This window comes from Micropterus dolomieu, linkage group LG04 (assembly GCF_021292245.1).
Source record: "Micropterus dolomieu isolate WLL.071019.BEF.003 ecotype Adirondacks linkage group LG04, ASM2129224v1, whole genome shotgun sequence".
NCBI lineage: Eukaryota > Metazoa > Chordata > Actinopteri > Centrarchiformes > Centrarchidae > Micropterus > Micropterus dolomieu.
The window spans coordinates 5,209,667-5,228,098 of NC_060153.1; the positions used below are offsets into that span (position 1 = coordinate 5,209,667).

At 40.2% G+C, this 18,432-nt stretch overlaps 2 protein-coding genes across 12 annotated transcripts in view; both read right to left on the reverse strand.

Moving 5' to 3' along the window:
* Window positions 1-18,432, reverse strand: part of sorbs2a (sorbin and SH3 domain containing 2a) — an 89,451-nt gene that overhangs the window by 69,271 nt on the left and 1,748 nt on the right. The gene's annotated exons all lie outside the window — the stretch shown is intronic.
* On the reverse strand, window positions 10,546-15,651 carry LOC123970271 (guanine nucleotide-binding protein subunit alpha-12). The gene is made up of 4 exons (XM_046048262.1): window positions 15,606-15,651; window positions 15,311-15,511; window positions 14,775-14,981; window positions 10,546-13,912 (listed from the first exon to the last, which is right to left on the reverse strand). Exons 2-4 carry the CDS (start codon window positions 15,413-15,415, stop codon window positions 13,751-13,753), a joined length of 474 nt encoding a protein of 157 aa, XP_045904218.1. The 5' UTR covers window positions 15,416-15,511; window positions 15,606-15,651; the 3' UTR covers window positions 10,546-13,750.

Here is an 18,432-nt window from a genome sequence, read left to right on the forward strand (position 1 = left end):
CCTCAGAGTATGTGACAGCTAGTGTGTGTCTGTGAGTAAGTGTGTGTGTTAGGGAGAAAGAGAGAAGGGCAGATGGTTGCCTGTTTATGTGTATGTGTGTGCATTTGCATGTGTATGTGTTTGCATGCATTTGAGGAGTTCCTTGTGACGGGTCGTAGAAGGAGTCTTAATTTGTCATCTGGCTCAACAGGTGAAACTCGAGAGCACTGGGCAGCTGAGGGGGCGGGGCATAAATAATACAAAAGGTCGAGGGAGAGAGAGAGAGAGAGAGAGAGAGAGAGAGAAAGAGACAGACATGGGATGCAGAAGATAAGCTCGACTAGCACTACGATGTGATCAAATCCGCAAATATCCAATAATTAACAACCTCTAATTTCTGTATCATTGTGTTGCATGAACACTAAGTCACAAAGACACACCTTTAGGCTATCTAGCCTTAAATCTACTTTTTACTCTTTTTCCAGAGTAACATGTACTATCAACTGTGTGTGTGTGTGTGTATGAGCGAGGATGAGTGATGCGTCATTCTAACAAACATTATATATAAAACAGCAACAGTATGAGCAATGCAGGCAGCCACCAATCTACTTCCACATACGTAACAGCAGGAGAAGGAGCAGAGGCAGGAGAAACACCCACTGGTTAGATATGTGACGTTTTCACTCTAGGTATCAATAACAGAGGAATGACTCTCTCAAACACACACGCAGCCAGTGAAGGATCGGTAACAGGGCTGTGATTATAAGTGCCATCAACCAAATTATTCCTCTTCAGAGGGAAGGGGTCGGATTTCCAGATCTGTCTTGTTACAGGGTACAGGTGTTGGGTTGCCAGATCCTGATCTTTTGGTCTTGGTGTGTAAGTCTATCTGATCATTACCAACGAGCAAAGAGCATATGTGCGTACATGTGTGCACAGTGTCTTTATGCAGAGTTATGTCTACACGTGTACATTAAAAAGATGGAAAGCGTGATGAAAGAGTATTTTTATCCTGGATTTCCTACATATTGTTTCCAAGCGTACATCTGCCTTTGAAGCAGAATGAAATGACCCTATCAAACGTGAAAAGCTCTGAGTTGCAGCCAGTCTCCCTCTTCCCAAAGCAATCACTACTGGCAGGTGGTCCTCCGTCTTTTGATAGAATTTGTACAGACGAGATAAAACACAGAAACTGGGATACATGCCCGGGAGAGAAAATCAGACTTATGACAGAGGTGGACTTGATGAGGCTCATCAAAAGCATTCACGTCCTGAGGGGGAGCAGTAGACCATCTTTGTCACTTTACACAAACAAACACACACGCACACATGCACATACACACAGCAATCTGCTGCTATCTAGTGGACCCGCTTTACACCTGCAGCACGCCTAATAGTTTGGAGTTGGTTGGATCAGGTATGATTACAGGCCTGCAGCAAGTGTAAAGCTTGCACAACACAAAGCAATTACCCAACCATTTTACATTGGTTTTCATGATTTAATACAGCCTTAAAATGAGTGCCAATGAGATATATCAGGTAGTCTTACTCCAGGATGAACATTTATCTTGCAGAATAAAGTTGAGTAATGTTAAATGAGGCAAACCGATGTACAGTTTATGTGTGGACTAAACAGGATGGAGGAGGTGTGGGTGCACTGAAAAAAACCTACCTTTCCTCCGGCGCACCCAATATCGGAGTTGCTCACGTCACTGGAGCCCCGTAGTCACACTTCCCCATCTTCTTATAGGTCAAAATGAAAAAAAAAAAAAAAACACCACAAAATGTATACGCACACCGTTCACTTTTTTTTTTATTAAAACCACTCACATTTTTCCTCACCTCTGCTGCTCATCTGTCGGGGCTCAGAGCAGCAGGGGTCGGTTAGCAGAGAGGGAAAGTGTGCTACTGGGAACGGAGGATGAATATTTAACGACCGCTATTCTTCAGTGACCGGCCGGGGCTTGAGTTCCACACACTCCGGTGAGAAGTGATGAGCACCGCGGGTGGGCAGTGTCGGTCATGGCGATACACACTGATGTAACTTACATAGTGGTAAATAAACAAGGCGGGTAACGTTAAACGTAAGACAAATTAAATAAATAATAATACATATTTAAATATTAATGTGTGTTTTAACCTATAAACGCTGCCTTCTCTGGCTTACGTTTGAATGATGTAGACTAGCTTAATTTTTTAGTTAGCCAAATTATGATGACAGATAGGCTATAACAATATCATTATGATGATTTTAACTGAGAAAAAGTTGGGTTTGCCTTCACTACTGACTTATCCGGAGGTGTATTATATAGCAGGGCTTAGGCATATGTAACATTTCCTCTCACCCTGTCTGAACGCGATGGGAAAGTGTGTCATGAGATGGCTCAAGGGGTATATGGAGCATAACAAATGAAGGTGAGCGCTACCGCACGGAAATGTACAGTCTCCACATGAGCAGTCCTTCTGTTGCCCGCCAGATGGACCCGCCTGACAGCAAACAAACAGCAGAGTCACACAAACTGCTGCATTCCACTTGAGTCGCTCCATAACCCAGACGACCTTGCCGTCTCCCCCACATGAGCGGCTGGTCGCCCGCATCACAACAACTTTTGGCTTTGATATGGAACCAACTGTGGAGAGCCACGATGTAAGACCTCGCTGGGGGGTTTTAAAAAGAAAAATAAGCCTTTGGCTACGTTAGAGCTATTTTTAGAGCTTCTCTGAAATAGTGACTTACATAGACTTAACCAATTGGCAAATTTGCAGTGTTTTGGGTACATTTCATATAGGCCTACTGTTATACAACCTGCAGCTGGCAGCCAAAGTCTTGGTCAGTCCAGGCAGCTCTCCAGTCTGTCAGCGTGTTTTCTAATCAAAACCAGGGCACTGATTTTATTTATTGCCCACAAACAGCAACAAATAAAATACAATTTTAGTCATAATATAAATTAGAATAAATTAGTGGTTCGCAATCTGCGGGGTCAAGATTCCCTTTAGGGGTCACAAGATAAATCTAAAGGGGCTGTGAGAAGATTAACATGATAGAAAAGCAGTGAAAAAAACAACATGTCTGCTCAGAAACCTTTTCTGACTGCCTCTAATATTAATCTAAATAAAACTATTTTTTTCTTGTAAATTACTGGATTATTTTACTTTGAGGAACATCTTCAAGTATCTTCAACCAAGTCCAGTTGCCCTTGATTTTAACCTTCCTTGGATATTTCAACTTTTAATGCAACCTGTGACAAGGGGTAGAAAGGCATGACCTCATTTCAAGGGGTGACAAACAAAAAGGCTAAAAACCATTTGATTAGATGAATGATAGCAGATAGTATAATGTATTTCTTTGTCTATGGTTCTGTTGTGATTTTACAGAGCTACAGGGTGGTAGCTATTTTATTCTTTCTGGAAGCAAGCCTTTCTTGAATTATTTGGACTTTTTGAAGGCAGTGTTGCAACCAGGGGTTGCTGATTGTGGCCCCCTGACGCCAGCTCACTTAGGGCCCTGAAACAGTAAATATCTATAATGCTTACTATGCCCCAAGGGCCCTGTCCGACTCTGGGCTCTGTGAATCATTCAAGAAAAATAATGGCTTTGTCCTACAGGCACAGGCTACTTTTTAAAAAATAACATATACAGCAAAACCTATAGAAGGTACAGAAAGGTGGTGATTGAAAAATGTTGCAAAATATAATGTCAAGCTAGACCTATATTTTTATTTGACAAAAGACATAAGAGAAGAGAAGGGTTAAAATGTAAGTAGCCTAATCTTTAAAAATGAACAGATGAAAAACAAAATGCAATTGCTAGTAAGGTGAAAACACAAAAAGTAGCCTCAGCTTACTGCGTCTGAGTTTGAAATGAATGCAGTGATGAGCTTTCCCACCACCAGGCTCTGCTGGTTCGACAGCAGGCGGAAGATCAGTGAGCGGATCACTAACATTAGTTTTTCTCGTGAAGGAGTCAGCTGAGTCTGGAGCTGGAACAGCTGCTCTGAGACACTTGCTCTCTGCAGCAGGTCAGAGGGTGACTGTAGAAAGCTCCCACTGAGACAGAGAGAGCTGTGCATGTGTGTCTTTGTCTGTGTGTTTAAGAGTGATAGATAGATAGATAGATAGATAGATAGATAGATAGATAGATAGATAGATAGATAGATAGATAGATAGATAGAAACAGAGTGTTGAAAAGACAGAAAAGCAGCAGGGTACATCCATCCACATCCACTTAATAGAGGCTCCACCTGGATAGGCTGGATAGTGGAAGATAGCGAGGCTTCTGGGGTAGCGGGGGCCCTGCTGTGTGTCCATCAGTTTCAAATACTCCCTGCTGCTGCTGAAGTGTCCTTGAGTCACATGTTGAACCCCTGCCTGTTCAGAGATGCACCTGACTGCTGTTGCACTCCACTCTACAGTAGATTTGTTCCTACTGCCATTTACACAAATGCTACTTATGCGCATCTTTCTTTTATCCACAGTCCAGATAATGCCAGCCAAAAAGATCAGCAATGTTACAAGCATGGACTCAGCCTTCAGAATCTACAGTCACTACACCTACTCCAAGATGGTTATAGTAAGGGTGTGTGTTCATCTGTGTGTGAGAGGCCAAGGGTTTGTTGACAATGACAGATAGTCTTAAAGAGGATAAGAAGCTGCATTTGTGGACTATTAGATTGGATGTCAGAGGAATGTATAGCAGCAGATTGTGTTTATGGAAGTAAATGATGAATTATAGGAGCCGTACAGGACAGAAATGTAAAATATTTGTATCAGGAAAAATTGCACAAAGCCTCAAACTGCTATAAAGAGCAACGCTGGACATTAATCAGAATATGAACAAGAGACAGCACAACAAACTTTGATATATACATGACTAAATTAAACATTATCGCCACATATGGAACAATGGAACAACATTTATTTATTCTTTTCTAATCTAGTCTAGCACCACACACCTACACTTTAAATACAGGTAATACAGTAAAATACACAAGTGGCACAACACTACCATGTATAAAATATAAAGCATGTGATAGTCACCTTGCATATATAAAACATAAAAGCATGTAGTATGAAGTCTGGTTTGGATTTTGGGATAGGTAGTGTGTTGACAATGTGTTCCATAATTATATTGCTGCACAAAACATACTAAACTGCGTTACACAGAACGTAGAAGAATATGGTAATTAGTATTTACAATACATTTAAGTATGAAGCTACAATCAGGTTAGACAAAATAGACATACATTCAATAAATCACTTAAATATTTAAAATCATATTAAAAAATGTAATGTATGATCACCACTGTGATTAAAATGATTACACTGTTTAAATATACCACAACTACACTTCCTCAAATAATGAAGATTTATTTATTTGACAAATGTTGGTATGATTCACCTGTAACCATTTGAATAGATATTACAAATGTAAGCCAAAATAGTTTTGATATGATTATATGAAGAAATAATGGTGTCTACACTGTTCAACAGTCCAATGAAGATGAAAATGCTAAAACAATAATAAAACAATACAAATAAAAGGATTCATTATTCATCAAACATGAGCAGAGACAGTTTAAAACATAACAACATACAGCACAATCATGACCATTGTAAGCCAATACAGTTTTTGTTTTAAATCTATGCACACTTTATAGGCCTTTTAATTCACACCAACAGCTTATAAAAGTGCTGTAGGCTCCAGAGAATAAATTAAATTATGATGAAATTGAAAAATTAAATGAAACTATGAGTTATTTTGTCCCAACATTGAGCATAGGGAATTTTCATAGGGGAGGAAAGTATAATGAAAGTACAGTAGGGCATGTCCAGCAGCTTTACAGCAACATAACTGTTATATTTCAAATCAGCTTTGTTTTTACCAAATGACAAACTCTAATCACTGGGTTATATTTTATTGGTTAGTGTACAGATAAAAATGCAAGTAATGCAAAGTGACAATATTTGTCTTCTCTCCAGGTTTCAGAAATGGGTTTTCATTAACAAATCTGTGGTATTTCTCCACATTCAGAACAGCCATTAGACCAAATATACCAGCATGACAGAGTGTTTCCTTAAATTGCTGCTAAACACGATACAGCTTAAAGATTATAACATCTCTTCCTCTTGGGTGTTTTGAAAATGCAACAGACCAAGGATTTCGCTTAGCGCTGCTTTAGAGCTACTCCACTCTGGAGTATATGAGAGCAAAGGGGCAACAGAGATGAGATTATCATGTTGTTTTCTGCACAGCAGGTGATTATTTGATCATCAAAAACCACTTGGTTCCGAGATCATGCTTTCATGTTGGGATGATTCTGTGGAACGGAGATAACACCTGTCTTGGCACTCAAAAACACAGAAATGGAATTTATATGAAAGCTGATGCATCTCATAAGCCTATTAATTGACGCCAAATTACAATTTAAGATCCTTTTAAATAGAGGAAAGTGGGCAGTCCACCGATAGTTGCTATTTTCCGATTTAAACACAAAGCAGAAACACACAGCAGAGGGGACACCTGTGGCCTCAGACTTGGCAGACTTGGTTTTTGACTAATTGTGCTGCGATTTTAGACATTTATTCATATTATACAAAATATGTGGAAGATGTACAGCTGTAATTTATCAAATTGCTTTCTCTCGCTCTCTGCATACCGATTCCTTGTGAGTAGGCAAGTTCTACAAATTTATATTCAGAACAGCTGACTTCAACACACCTGTAGTAACTCCACAACCTGCCAGTCACAGTCTGTGGAAACATTGAAACAAGGTATTCCTGTACAGTCTACAAAGATATTGGATAATCTATTTTTTTTAAAATAGAATGCTTGAAACAAACTTGGCATTTTAATAACCTTAACGGGTGATGAATTTTAATGTGAAATTTAACATTTGGCTGAGTATGGATTATTTTGCATTTAACCTTAACAGCCTGCAGTTAAACAGGAAGGATATAATACTATCCTCCAGTGCTCTTTATAAGCTCCTACTTCACTGTGTAGAAGCTGTGAATACCACTCGTTGCTAAACAATTATGGTTGGAAAAATACCTCTAACTAAAGTCAACCTTTTACCAGAATATATTTTGTAGTGTCATGCGTGTTATATTAACTTAAATAATTTATTAGCCATAAGATATTGTAGTCCATAGGCAGTCTATGACAACTAAATATTAAAAGGTGGTATTCAAAGTGAAAAAGCCCAAAGTCCAGCCCAAAGGGAGTTCCCATCTCCCACAGAAAGCTCTGCTCTGAACCGCTTGAAAACAGCTCGTTTGTAGTCCAGCCATTTCCCTTCCTTCACTGTGACGTCACAATGAAAACACGTCATAAAGCTTGCCAAGCGGCTAGCGGGATCCGGCACGCCCTCAAACCAAGCTAGTCTGAGCGGAGGCCCTTTGACTTTAGTTGAGCCCCTTTTCCACTGCACAGTACCAGCTCGACTTGGCTCGACTCGCCTTTGTTTGGTTTTCCATTGTAGAAATGTTGTACCTGTACCTGCTTCCAGGTACTTTTTTTCGTATCACCTCACCTCTGTTGAGGTTCCAGGCGAGCTGAGGGAAACTAAAATGTGACGTGAAAACACGACAGACTGCTGATTGGTCAGAGAGAATATTCACTATTCACTGCATCATCATTGCTGCACCAGGCAGAGGCCAGCAACAGAAAGTTTTATATTTTACAGTTTCCGTAAGGAATTTCATCACTAAATTCACTTCAGAAAAGTTTTGAGGTGAGAAATCAGCTGTGTAGATTTCGAATATTGACAGTTTTACGAGAAGTGATGACGGAACAAAAACGTGCTTGAATATTTTCGGAGTTGAGGAGCTCCGCAAGTGGCTGCGGGGGAAGCTTGTGCCAACCTGCAGGATGAGCTTGCGAGGCCGGCCAGCCGCCCGCTCACAGAGCCCTCTGCTCCCGCCGTCACACAGACCGCTGCAGCAACAACGGCAGAGGAAAACACAGCTGGAAGGCATACCGCTTATCTGTCTTTACATTCTGAGCAATGTTGAAACGTTTTAACTTAAAAAAGAGAAAGCTGTGTGGATCGCTAGTGTGTGTGTCGCATTGAACATTACGTTGCGGCAGTTGTGTGTGGTGTCGCTATGACGACAATCTAAGTACTATCTCTGGATACTATCTGCAATGGAAAACGGAGCACGGCCAAGTGGAGTCGAGTCTATTGATTTGCGCTATGGTAGAATTTTTCGGCAAGGCAGCATAGATCGTCAGAACACCGGCAACAGTGAAAGACGAAAAGACGATGCAACTCTGACTCTGGGCCTGGAAATTCACAATCACAACCTGTAATTTTGCTTTATTGGTAGTGAATTATATTTAAAATAAACACGGCAATGTAACTTCACAGACTGTACAAGTGTGGAGTTGTTGTAAATGTTGGCTAACACTGCTAAAGTTATAACAATAATGCTAACGTTACATCTGATGTGAAAGCTACTGAGCAAACATTCAAATTGTTTGGCCAGTTTTTATGTAAAACTGAGTTGAAATATGGTGATTTTTGTAGTGGTTTATGGTAAGATGTGGAACAATGATGTTGTGTGGTTGTGAGTAACTTATACCATCTCCTAGGTTACGGTCGCAGTCTGAAGTGGCTTTGATTTGGATCACACTACCTTGTTTCTTACGACCTGCCCTTCTCTGCTTCTGATTGGCTAGTAGTTCTTACCTGGGAACTGCGCATGTGCAACTCCCAACAAAGATCTTGTACAAGTAAGATGCATCACTCTGTAGCTCAAGAGCGGAGCGTACAACACACAGGGTGAAAAGAGGAGCTGCAGCAATGTGCAGAATGAGAAAAAATATGGTGTTTTTTGAAAATTAAACCATGTAAACCTGTTCTGGTACAACACCTAATTAAGATTTTGAACCTGAAAATGAGCATAATACCACCTCTTTAACTTCTTGATGATTCATTTGTGTAGTACAAGTAAAATTGTTCAGAAAACCACAGCAACTTGTACAGCCAGTCTAGGGCAGCCAAATACCTCAGGATGGGTAAAAATTAATTGTGAGTAAAGTAATTAATTTATTAACTAACTACATTCCAGGTGCCAAACTACAATGACCAGTACAGAGTGGAAGGTCACGTGACATCATGTCCAAACCTACAGTCAATAGTCCAAACACACCTACTTTTTTGTTTATATAATTTTTTTTTCCTGTGTGTAACAATGCAGTTTAAATTGAAAGACAGTGATCCATTCCAAGCAGAAATAATATATACATTTAACAAATCAGTAGTACAGGAACATGTGTACAGTTAATGTTAAATGTTAAGAAAAAATGCATTGCATGATGTTGCAAAATATTAAATAAATCACATAAGGAATTGTTTGATCAAAATCAATTTGTCAGGCAAGCACATTGACTTATTCTGCACTGGTGTTTTGGTAATGACCATATAATAAAACTCAATTTAACACACACACGTGTGTACAGACCCCACATAACACACACACGGTGCGGTGCAACTTGAAGACAAAATGTCCTGTGTCTCTCTGCCTCTATAAACGAAGGCTTCCTTATGTTTCAGAGACCACTGGGGATATATTTTTCTGCTCCCTGCTTTTCCCTCTCATCTCCTTTGTAGAATACCGCGGGAGGCTGGTTTGGGTTTCTCTGATGTGTGTGTGTGTGTGTGTGTGTGTGGGAGAGGGAGGGAGGGAAGAGAGAGACTGCAATAGTCAAGAGGGATGTCGTTCTTACAGTCTCTCCATTTTGGGATCAGGACAGGAAGTGGGCTCAACAGAGGAAACATGACCTCCTCCCCCTCGCCCTCTATCCTCTTACTTTTTCTTGTATTCCCTCTTCCTCCCTTTGTCTGTCCCTCCCCCAGTCTTCCAGTGCCTAGCCATTCACAGGGTCATTTCGGTCTTTTTTGGTTGCAGAAATCCCGTAGGCTGTCACATGTGTTTGTACGGTGTGTGCGTTTAGATCTTAAATTACATTCTACTCACTTCCTGTGTAAATAAATCTATGCTAACTAGTGATTTCTGAAACAACGCTGACACTCTGGTCTAGTTATTTCTGGGCTCCCTCCCTCTCTCTTGAGATCTGCAGTTTGTTATGTATGAGAGATCCTCTGATTAAAAGCCAAAGCAAAGGTCAGACTCTGCTGGGTAACGGAGATATCGCCCAACTTCAGCTTTACTCTCATGCCCAGTGGTCTGATATCTGTAGCTTATGCGCTTCTTGTTACATAATGTGGAATGAAAGCCTTCGGTTAGCCTCCAGGCTGTACATCAGTATAATATTACTTATCCAGAGCCTCAACTCTCGGCTTGTTGGCTTTGCAAGACAGCTTCTTGTGTTCATAAAACTGCCCCAGGACATCAGAAAAACAAATTTGAATTAATTTTCTTCCCCACGTCTCCTTCGTTTAAAAAAAAAATCCTCTGCCATCCCCCTCTATTTCCCCCTCTCTGCTAAACTTTCTACCACTTCTCATTTTCCAGCTCCAGAAGGTCTTGACCTCTTGTTTTGGCGTGTACACACTCAAACATACACAGACGCCCACACTGAGAAAATGAAGAAACAGCATGTCAGCAAACGGCAGTGTATTTCACCACAGAGCACAGAGCCAAGGCACTGGGAAACAGAAAACAAAAGCAGCAGACCTTCCTCTTTTCATCCCCTGCCTCCATCCTACTCGCCTTTAAAAGTCTGTCGCCTGTTTCTTTGTTTCATCCCCCCCCACCACCCCCCCCGACGTTTTCCTTTCTGGTCGTTTTCTCTTGGACACTTCCAGTGCAATGACACTTACAAAAAACTTGTATAAGTGTAAAAGGTAGGTTATAGTTAACAACAAACGTTACAGTTACAGTGATAGTGTTAGACAGAGTGGTGTTTGTATTGTAAGGTTACCACAGTACACACAGTGTCAGTCAAATACTTTTGTCTGACACTACATACATTATTCTATGTACAAGATGTATGAACATGCACAAAAGGACCATAAATCACTATGGAAACACACAAAAGCACATACAAATTACACAGTTTAATACAGTATTATAATAAGGCATGTGGAAGTGCTCATGATTAGCCTCATTCCCCTCGAGGCCATTTGGATTTAAAACTCGGGGTGGGAGGAGCAGCCCAGCTGTGTCCTACTGCTGCGTACCAAAATGCATGTTGGGAATCAAATCAACATTTTTCATTTCATAGATTCTCCACTTGAGAACATATTAGAAAGAAACTGATTTAAAGAATCCAAGGAAGGATGTGGTTTCAAATTGAGCATATTTTGAAAATAAATGCTTCTGGTTGGTTGGCAAGCATCTATTAAAATCACATAACAGGACTTCTCATAGTTCTGCTTAACAGTTTTACCACCATCATAAATCAGTGCACAATAAGTATTTTCACTAGTATTTTATTATACTGCAAGTAACCATAGCAATAGTGCTTTTTCTTTATGCTACATTACCAGCTAACTCTCACTGGTGAAACAGGGCTGCAACTAGTGATTATCTTTCATTAGTGATTCATCTGTTGGTTATTGTTTTGATTAATCGTTTAGTCTTTAAGTCTTTAACCTGCATTAAGTGATTTTATTGGCTGCCTGGGGGCATCGCAGCAAGCTGTAACCACAACAGTGACATATGCTCTGTGGCCTCTGTTGTAACGCCTGTTTATGTGAGTTTATTCTTCAGAGGGTCCTATCACCATATAAAGTTGATATAGCTAGCGTATTAGAAAGCAGATTATTATAAAAGAGCAACATTAATTTGGAATTGTGTTTGTGGTCACGTCATGAATTTAAAACCAATTTTCAGACCAACTTCTGAGGTAAAGAGCTGGCTCTTTAGCTGCTCCATTATTTTCACCAGTTAGCTGCTGACTTTGTCTGCCTGCTGTTTGGTGCTGGACAGGTAGTGTAGCGTGGGTTTATTGCTGAAAACAGCTGGGCACTGTTTGAGAGAACCGAGTGGTGGACCGCAAAACCAAAACACTGAGCTGAAAATGTCTGAACATCTGAGAGGAACTGCAGAGTTGAATAATAATTCCCTGTGGATTCATCACTATGAGCGACCTCTTTCACATTAAACACAGTCATTGTTCTATTGTTAATATAAAAATATCGACATGTGCAGCTTTAAAATGACATCTTGAAATTACCTGCTTTGCCCAACAAACAGTCCAAAATTCAAACCCATTAAGCTCCCAATATTATAACACAGAAAAAAACCACAGCAAATTGTCACATTTGAGAAGCTGGAAACAGCATGTTTTCTTGATAAATTAATCAAAACTGTTGCTGATTAATTTTCAATCAATTGAATCATCGATTAATCAACTAATTGATAAAGCACTAGACGCGACCAGTGGCTTAAATGAGTACAAACTAATTTAATATAAATGACGATTGGTTCTCTATGGTATTAGCGTGGTAATAAACTTAGGGGTGTCCTGATATAGAAAATACCTGACTTGTTGAAGGAAAGAAACTCATTGTGTATCATCTGCATAAGTTAGCAAACTTCCCTGTGTTATTGTTCAGTCTGGCTAGTTTTAATGTTTTGTGCCAGTCCTCTAGGTAGACATCCTGCTCTGACTGCTACAGAAGTCCAAAATGGCCACCGGCCATGTAAGAATAAGGTCATTTACAGTTCAACCCTGTCATTCTCTGCTGTTCCCTTCACGTTTACAGGACAAAAGAACAGGAACAAGTAGTGTAACCATATACCACAGCCTTCCTGTAAATGGGGTACTTATAATATGCCTCAGGCAAGTCTAGTCTATTGTAGTGCTTCTAAAGGGATGTTGGTGGGAAAATAGAAGAAATGCATAGCGAAAGAGATTAAACGTAATTCGTGCAAGACCAGGAGGTGTGTGTTTCTGTAAACTAAGAAGAGTCGCTAATTTGACCGTCTCTTGCTGGAGAGGGAGGAGACGTACAATCTGTCTATTGTGCCAGAGAGGAGAGGGTAAGACTGGTTATCTGCAGCTGTTCCTCTCTTGTATGATGGCGGGAGTAGGAGGATAAACACAAGCAGTGAAGGAGAGGTAAAGAGAGAGAGACATAAAGACAGCATGGGAGAGAGCGGGGAGCATAAGAGAGATTCATCTCTTTCCTCTGTTAAAGTTCATCAAGAGGAAGTCTTGTGCAACCTTATCACATAACACAGCATATGACCAGAACGGGCCCAAACCTTCACCACTCTCCCTCTGTCACGTGCACATTGGGACAGAGCATTTTTCAGCTTGTTTTAAACTTTCTTTCTTCCTTATGCTTCCTTTCTTTCCTCACTCCAACTTCTTACTCACACAGCTTGATCTCGCTACTTTCCAACTGGCAGCAGTCTGGCTTAGTTTAGTGACAGGGTTGTCATTTGAGAAAAAAAAAAAAAAAAGACACTTTCAGTGCTCATGTCATGCTCATTGGTTCTTTTCTCTATTTTTTTCTTTACACTTGAGAGCTAAAAGAAGGAGAAGGTGACGGTTTTTCCAGCATACATACATTTATACAGATTAAATGCAAGATCTGGTCCTCTATGTGCCTCACAGTTTCCACAGGGGCCAACATAGGCCAACAGGTCCAGAGTCAATTCATGGCTCCACAGGTTCAGAGTTCAAAGTTCAGTTAAATCCACATTGTGGGTCAACTGGATGCTCCACAGGTCAGTGTTAATATGCAGTCATTAGCTAGAACAAAAACAGGCCTGCTCTGTAGTCCTCCAGCCCTGGATTTGTGGCTGGTTTCACATTTTACAGTCAGAGAAGCCGTCGTCTGCACTGTGAAGGTCACTGCAGCATGATATCTTTGAGGTTTTCCTGCAAGATGGTGTCCTTGACGGCGTGAAAGACAAAACGGATATTTTCTGTGTCTACTGCAGTGGTGAAGTGGTGGAAGAGCGGCTTCCCCCGGTTTCTCCTCTTACGGCTAAATGACTGCACCAAGAACGCCTGGAAGGAGCAGAGCAGGTACACTTGAGTATCTGATTTGAATCTGACTTCTTAAACATTATGTATATGAGAAACCCTGTTTCCGTAATCAGGGCAGGAGATTGGACAAAACCTGATTTCTTCAGTAGAAACTTGATCTCTTGGCCAGGGTAACCACATTTATAATCTGCTTTTTACATGTTTACATTTACACATGTGCCTGACAGAGACTTTAGAAAGATAAAATCACTGGGGGGCTGCAGGACGAAAGGAAAAGATTAAAAGTAACAATACATCCTCATATTCTAAATATTTCCATCCAAAAAAACAACAATATCCAAGTGTACAGAGCTGAACATTTGAATATTTAAAAAATTCTAAGAGTAAACTCTTAGATAACCACAAGGAAGAAAAGGGACAGAAAACAGAGAGACAGGCTTAGTAAGTGTAAAGAAGTATAGGTATAAGAAGAGGAAAACTAGTTTTAAGAAAGGTATTAAAAGTAAATCTATCATTAAGCCCTCTGCGGACCGAGATGTTCAGTCTCATCAGAGGAGGTGTTATGCCAAATAATCTTTCCCAAAGAGAGATGCCTATGGCCAAAACATGTCAGCAATGAAATTTCAACAAAATGTGAAACTCTACAAGCATTGATTGCTTCGATGGTGTGCCACCTTTTTCTACTTTTGAACCGATTTGTGTGGGTGCATGAAAACATACTGGGTTCATATACAACAGTTGGAGGAGGAAAATAAGGAGCAACGACAAAACAATTTGCAGGAGTAATTAGTTCAAAAGCTGAAAAATGGTGCCTCATAATGCTGTCAACATTAAAAACATCTTTGTTTTCAGTGTGTGCGTGCGTGTGTGCGTATGTGTGTACCTGTACATCCTCTAGCCTGCGCGGGTCTCCTCTGTATTCTGGAAAGTTCTTGCGGATGTCCACCGTGCGAATCTTTTCCACCAGCAGGTCCGTTTTGTTGAGGAAGAGAATGATGGACACGTTGAGGAAAAGCTTGTTGTTGACGATCGTCTCAAAGATATTCATACTCTCCACCAGACGGTTTGTCCTTCGATCCTCCATCAAGACCTGGAACCACACACAGAGACACACACACACACAAACACAATATTCCGTTGGTTTTTTTCAGGTTTTATCTGTGCACCAATTAAGATTCAGTCGTCATCATATGACTGTTTATTTGAACTGCAGCCACGAGCAAGGGAACAATCAAGTTTCCACAGCCAACCACAAAGAGAGCTTTGTGTAAATCTCAAATGTTGTGTCTCTCTGATGTTGCTTGTCCATTTCGTAATTCTAAAAGTCAAGAGAATAATGATCAGACTGTCTGACTAAATCTCTTGACATCTTAACATCAGCATTGCATGACCAGAACTGTATGTGTGCTTGAATGGTACCTGATCGTACTCTGATGACGAAACCATGAAGAGTATCGATGTGATCCCGTCGAAACACTGAAACCACTTCTGCCTCTGAGACCTCTGCCCTCCGACATCCACCATCTTGAAAGGAATCTTCTTGATGATGAAGTCATGCTCGACAATGCCTTTAGTCGCCTTCCTTGCAAACAAAATGTCCTGCTTGCTTGGGATAAAGTTCTGAAAAGGGGGAGATATAACCATATTCCTACAAGTTAAAAGAGGTGAAGAAATACAAACGGCACTCAAGATCTAACTAGTCACTGTGACTCACCAGTTGACCAATACGATCCAAGTTATCCAGGAAGTACTTGACTGACTCACTCTGCAGACAGGAAGAAAAAATGCAACCGAGTCATCTTTTATGCATTAATCAAACTTAAAAGACCCAATTGAACCACTTAGTAGTATTACTAGAACAGTTTCATTTTGTGCATTTCTTCCTTATTTAATTCACATTTAAAGGAAGCTGTCATACTGTGGTTATTGATGTAATAATAGATCAATCGATGCTTTCTCCTCAATCAGCAACAAAGGACAGAAACTATGTGACCAACCACAATCATTTCAGTCCCATTATATTTTTAGTAACATACTCTGCGACTTGTGAAGCTACTTTTATAGACAGGCTTGACCAACAGTAAAGTATTCAACAACAACAATGGATCAAATCGGTGTGAGTAATTTTAAAACGATCTCGCCAAAGTTAGCGACTAGCTGGTGAACATAGTGGAGCATTTAGTAGCTAAAGAACCAGATATTTCTCTCAGGAGTTGGTGGAGAAAAGCTAAACAGAGCTAAAAGGAGAGAGTGAATATTTGACGTCAATTCATTGAGCAGACAGGAACATGACTCCAAATAAATGGTACTGTTGCACCATGTCTGCTGGATCTGTAAATAGGCAAATGTTTGCTAACACATTCGCCATAAATAACTTTATAAGGTGAGATGTCGATGTTTTGTTTACAACGTGTTCTGCCACCCCTGCTAAGTAGACAAAAGTCAATTAATGCAGCTTTAAGATGAATGAAACCTACAAAAACTAGACATCCCACGCATAACAGCTGTTCCTACAAACATGTACAGATCTTGTTAGTCTTAAAGTGCAGAAACTTGCACACTGGATGAGAGGTGGGCTGTGATTTAAACTGTGTTACAAGGCAACCACTGAAATCATTCGAGAACGTGGATTCTTGTGACTTTGAGAACTTTACTTGAACAGAAACAGACGGAAACAAAGTTGTGCAAAGACACAGAAGTGAATAAACTTCAGGTGGGCTGAGTTGCAGTGTCGGAATATAACTTTGCTCAAGTACTGTACTTAAGTACTAGTAGTATTTCTAGTAGCAATTTTGAGGTACTTGTACTTTACTTTCAACTATTTCCATTTTCTGCTACTTTATACTTCTAGTCCACTACATTTCTGAGGCAAATATTGTAGTCTTTACATCACTATATTTATTTAAAAACTTCAGTTACTAGTTGCTTTGCTGATTCAGATTATCAATATAATATATAATCATCAAATAAATTATGTTGTAATATTATAGATTAAGATAAAACTTTATTGATCCTGAAAATTCACAAGCTACCCAGCAGACAAAGTATTAAGAATTTGAAATGTACACATTCATGCATCAATACTTATAATCCAAAACAATAATATACATGATTCTGCATAATGAGTACTTTTGGCAGTTTAAGTATATTGATATGTCAATACTTTTGTGCTTTTAAGTAAGAGTTTGAATGGAGGACTTTTACTTGTAAGTAAAAGATCTGAATACATCTTTCACCACTGCTGAATTATAAAACAATTCCCATATTTCTTCCAGCACATGATGTAGACAGTCCTGATACCAGTCATAAAAATCAAACACGTTTTATCTCCAGACCCTCCACATCCACTGAATCAGACTAGAACGGACTCGGCACAGTCTGTGTTGATCAAATCAGATATCTGCACAACAGTTATAATGGGTGTCCCTGCAATGAAGCACACCAGGTTTTATATGGTGGAACAAAACAGCGTGTATCCACATTTTAACACTCAAAGTACAAATCATGCACATTTTAGATTTTTTAACACAAGCTGTACAGTTTAGATTTATTTTTCCTGCCGTTTCAGGCCGCAGTTGAGCTTTTTTCATTTCTGTATGGTATGAAAATCAATTACCAGACACTTGAAGCTTGAGTCGTATAATCCAGCACAGTGAACATCAAGTCTGCATTCATTTTTGTCAGTGCTATGCTGTTGTTGAGCGTTAATGGGGTTTAACAGCAGGCTGATCTTCACTGTAATGGATTACACAGCTAATTGATGTTCATACTATTGTGGGTGCCTGGAACAGCAGCACAAGTACATTCAGTCATCTAAAGCACATCTGCATGATTGGCAAAATGGTTTACTGTGGTGTGACGTACATATGTTTTGTACTAAAGGGGCTTAGAGATTCAGCCTCTAATACAGTACACACTGTACATAGACCATAAAGCTGAAACATAAGTTTTATAATTTTTCTTTATACTTATGAAGTGACTCTCTCTTCCTCCCTCGCTCTCTCTCTTACAAACACACACACATTAACACAACATTAAACCCACACACCCAACAGGAAACAGCTGTGTGTGTGAAAACAGTGGGGAGAGACATGGGGGAGGGAGGGATTAGCAAGTCAGACAGAACACAGATACAATGTCATTTTAGCACTCCCATCTCACACACACACACACACACACACACACACACACACACACACAATCTTTCTCAGTAACTCAAAACTGGCAGGTGCAACTGAGTTAACGCTCACAGAGACATACTTTCTAGCTCATTGGTCATCAATCAAGTCAAAATGCTATGATCCCCATTAAGTGTACATTTAAGCCTCTGTGAGAAGGAGCTGTTTATTGGTGCAGGAGCCCCTCGAGAGCAGCCAACTGTTGCTCGTCAGATTGCACCCCGCTGTGTCGCTTCCTCTCCCCCAGACACAAGCATGCAGTCATAGAAATACATGAAATACTGCATGAAAGATACCATCTAGTAAAGCTTGCTTACACACACACACACACACGCACACGCACACGCACATACAGGCCAGGTA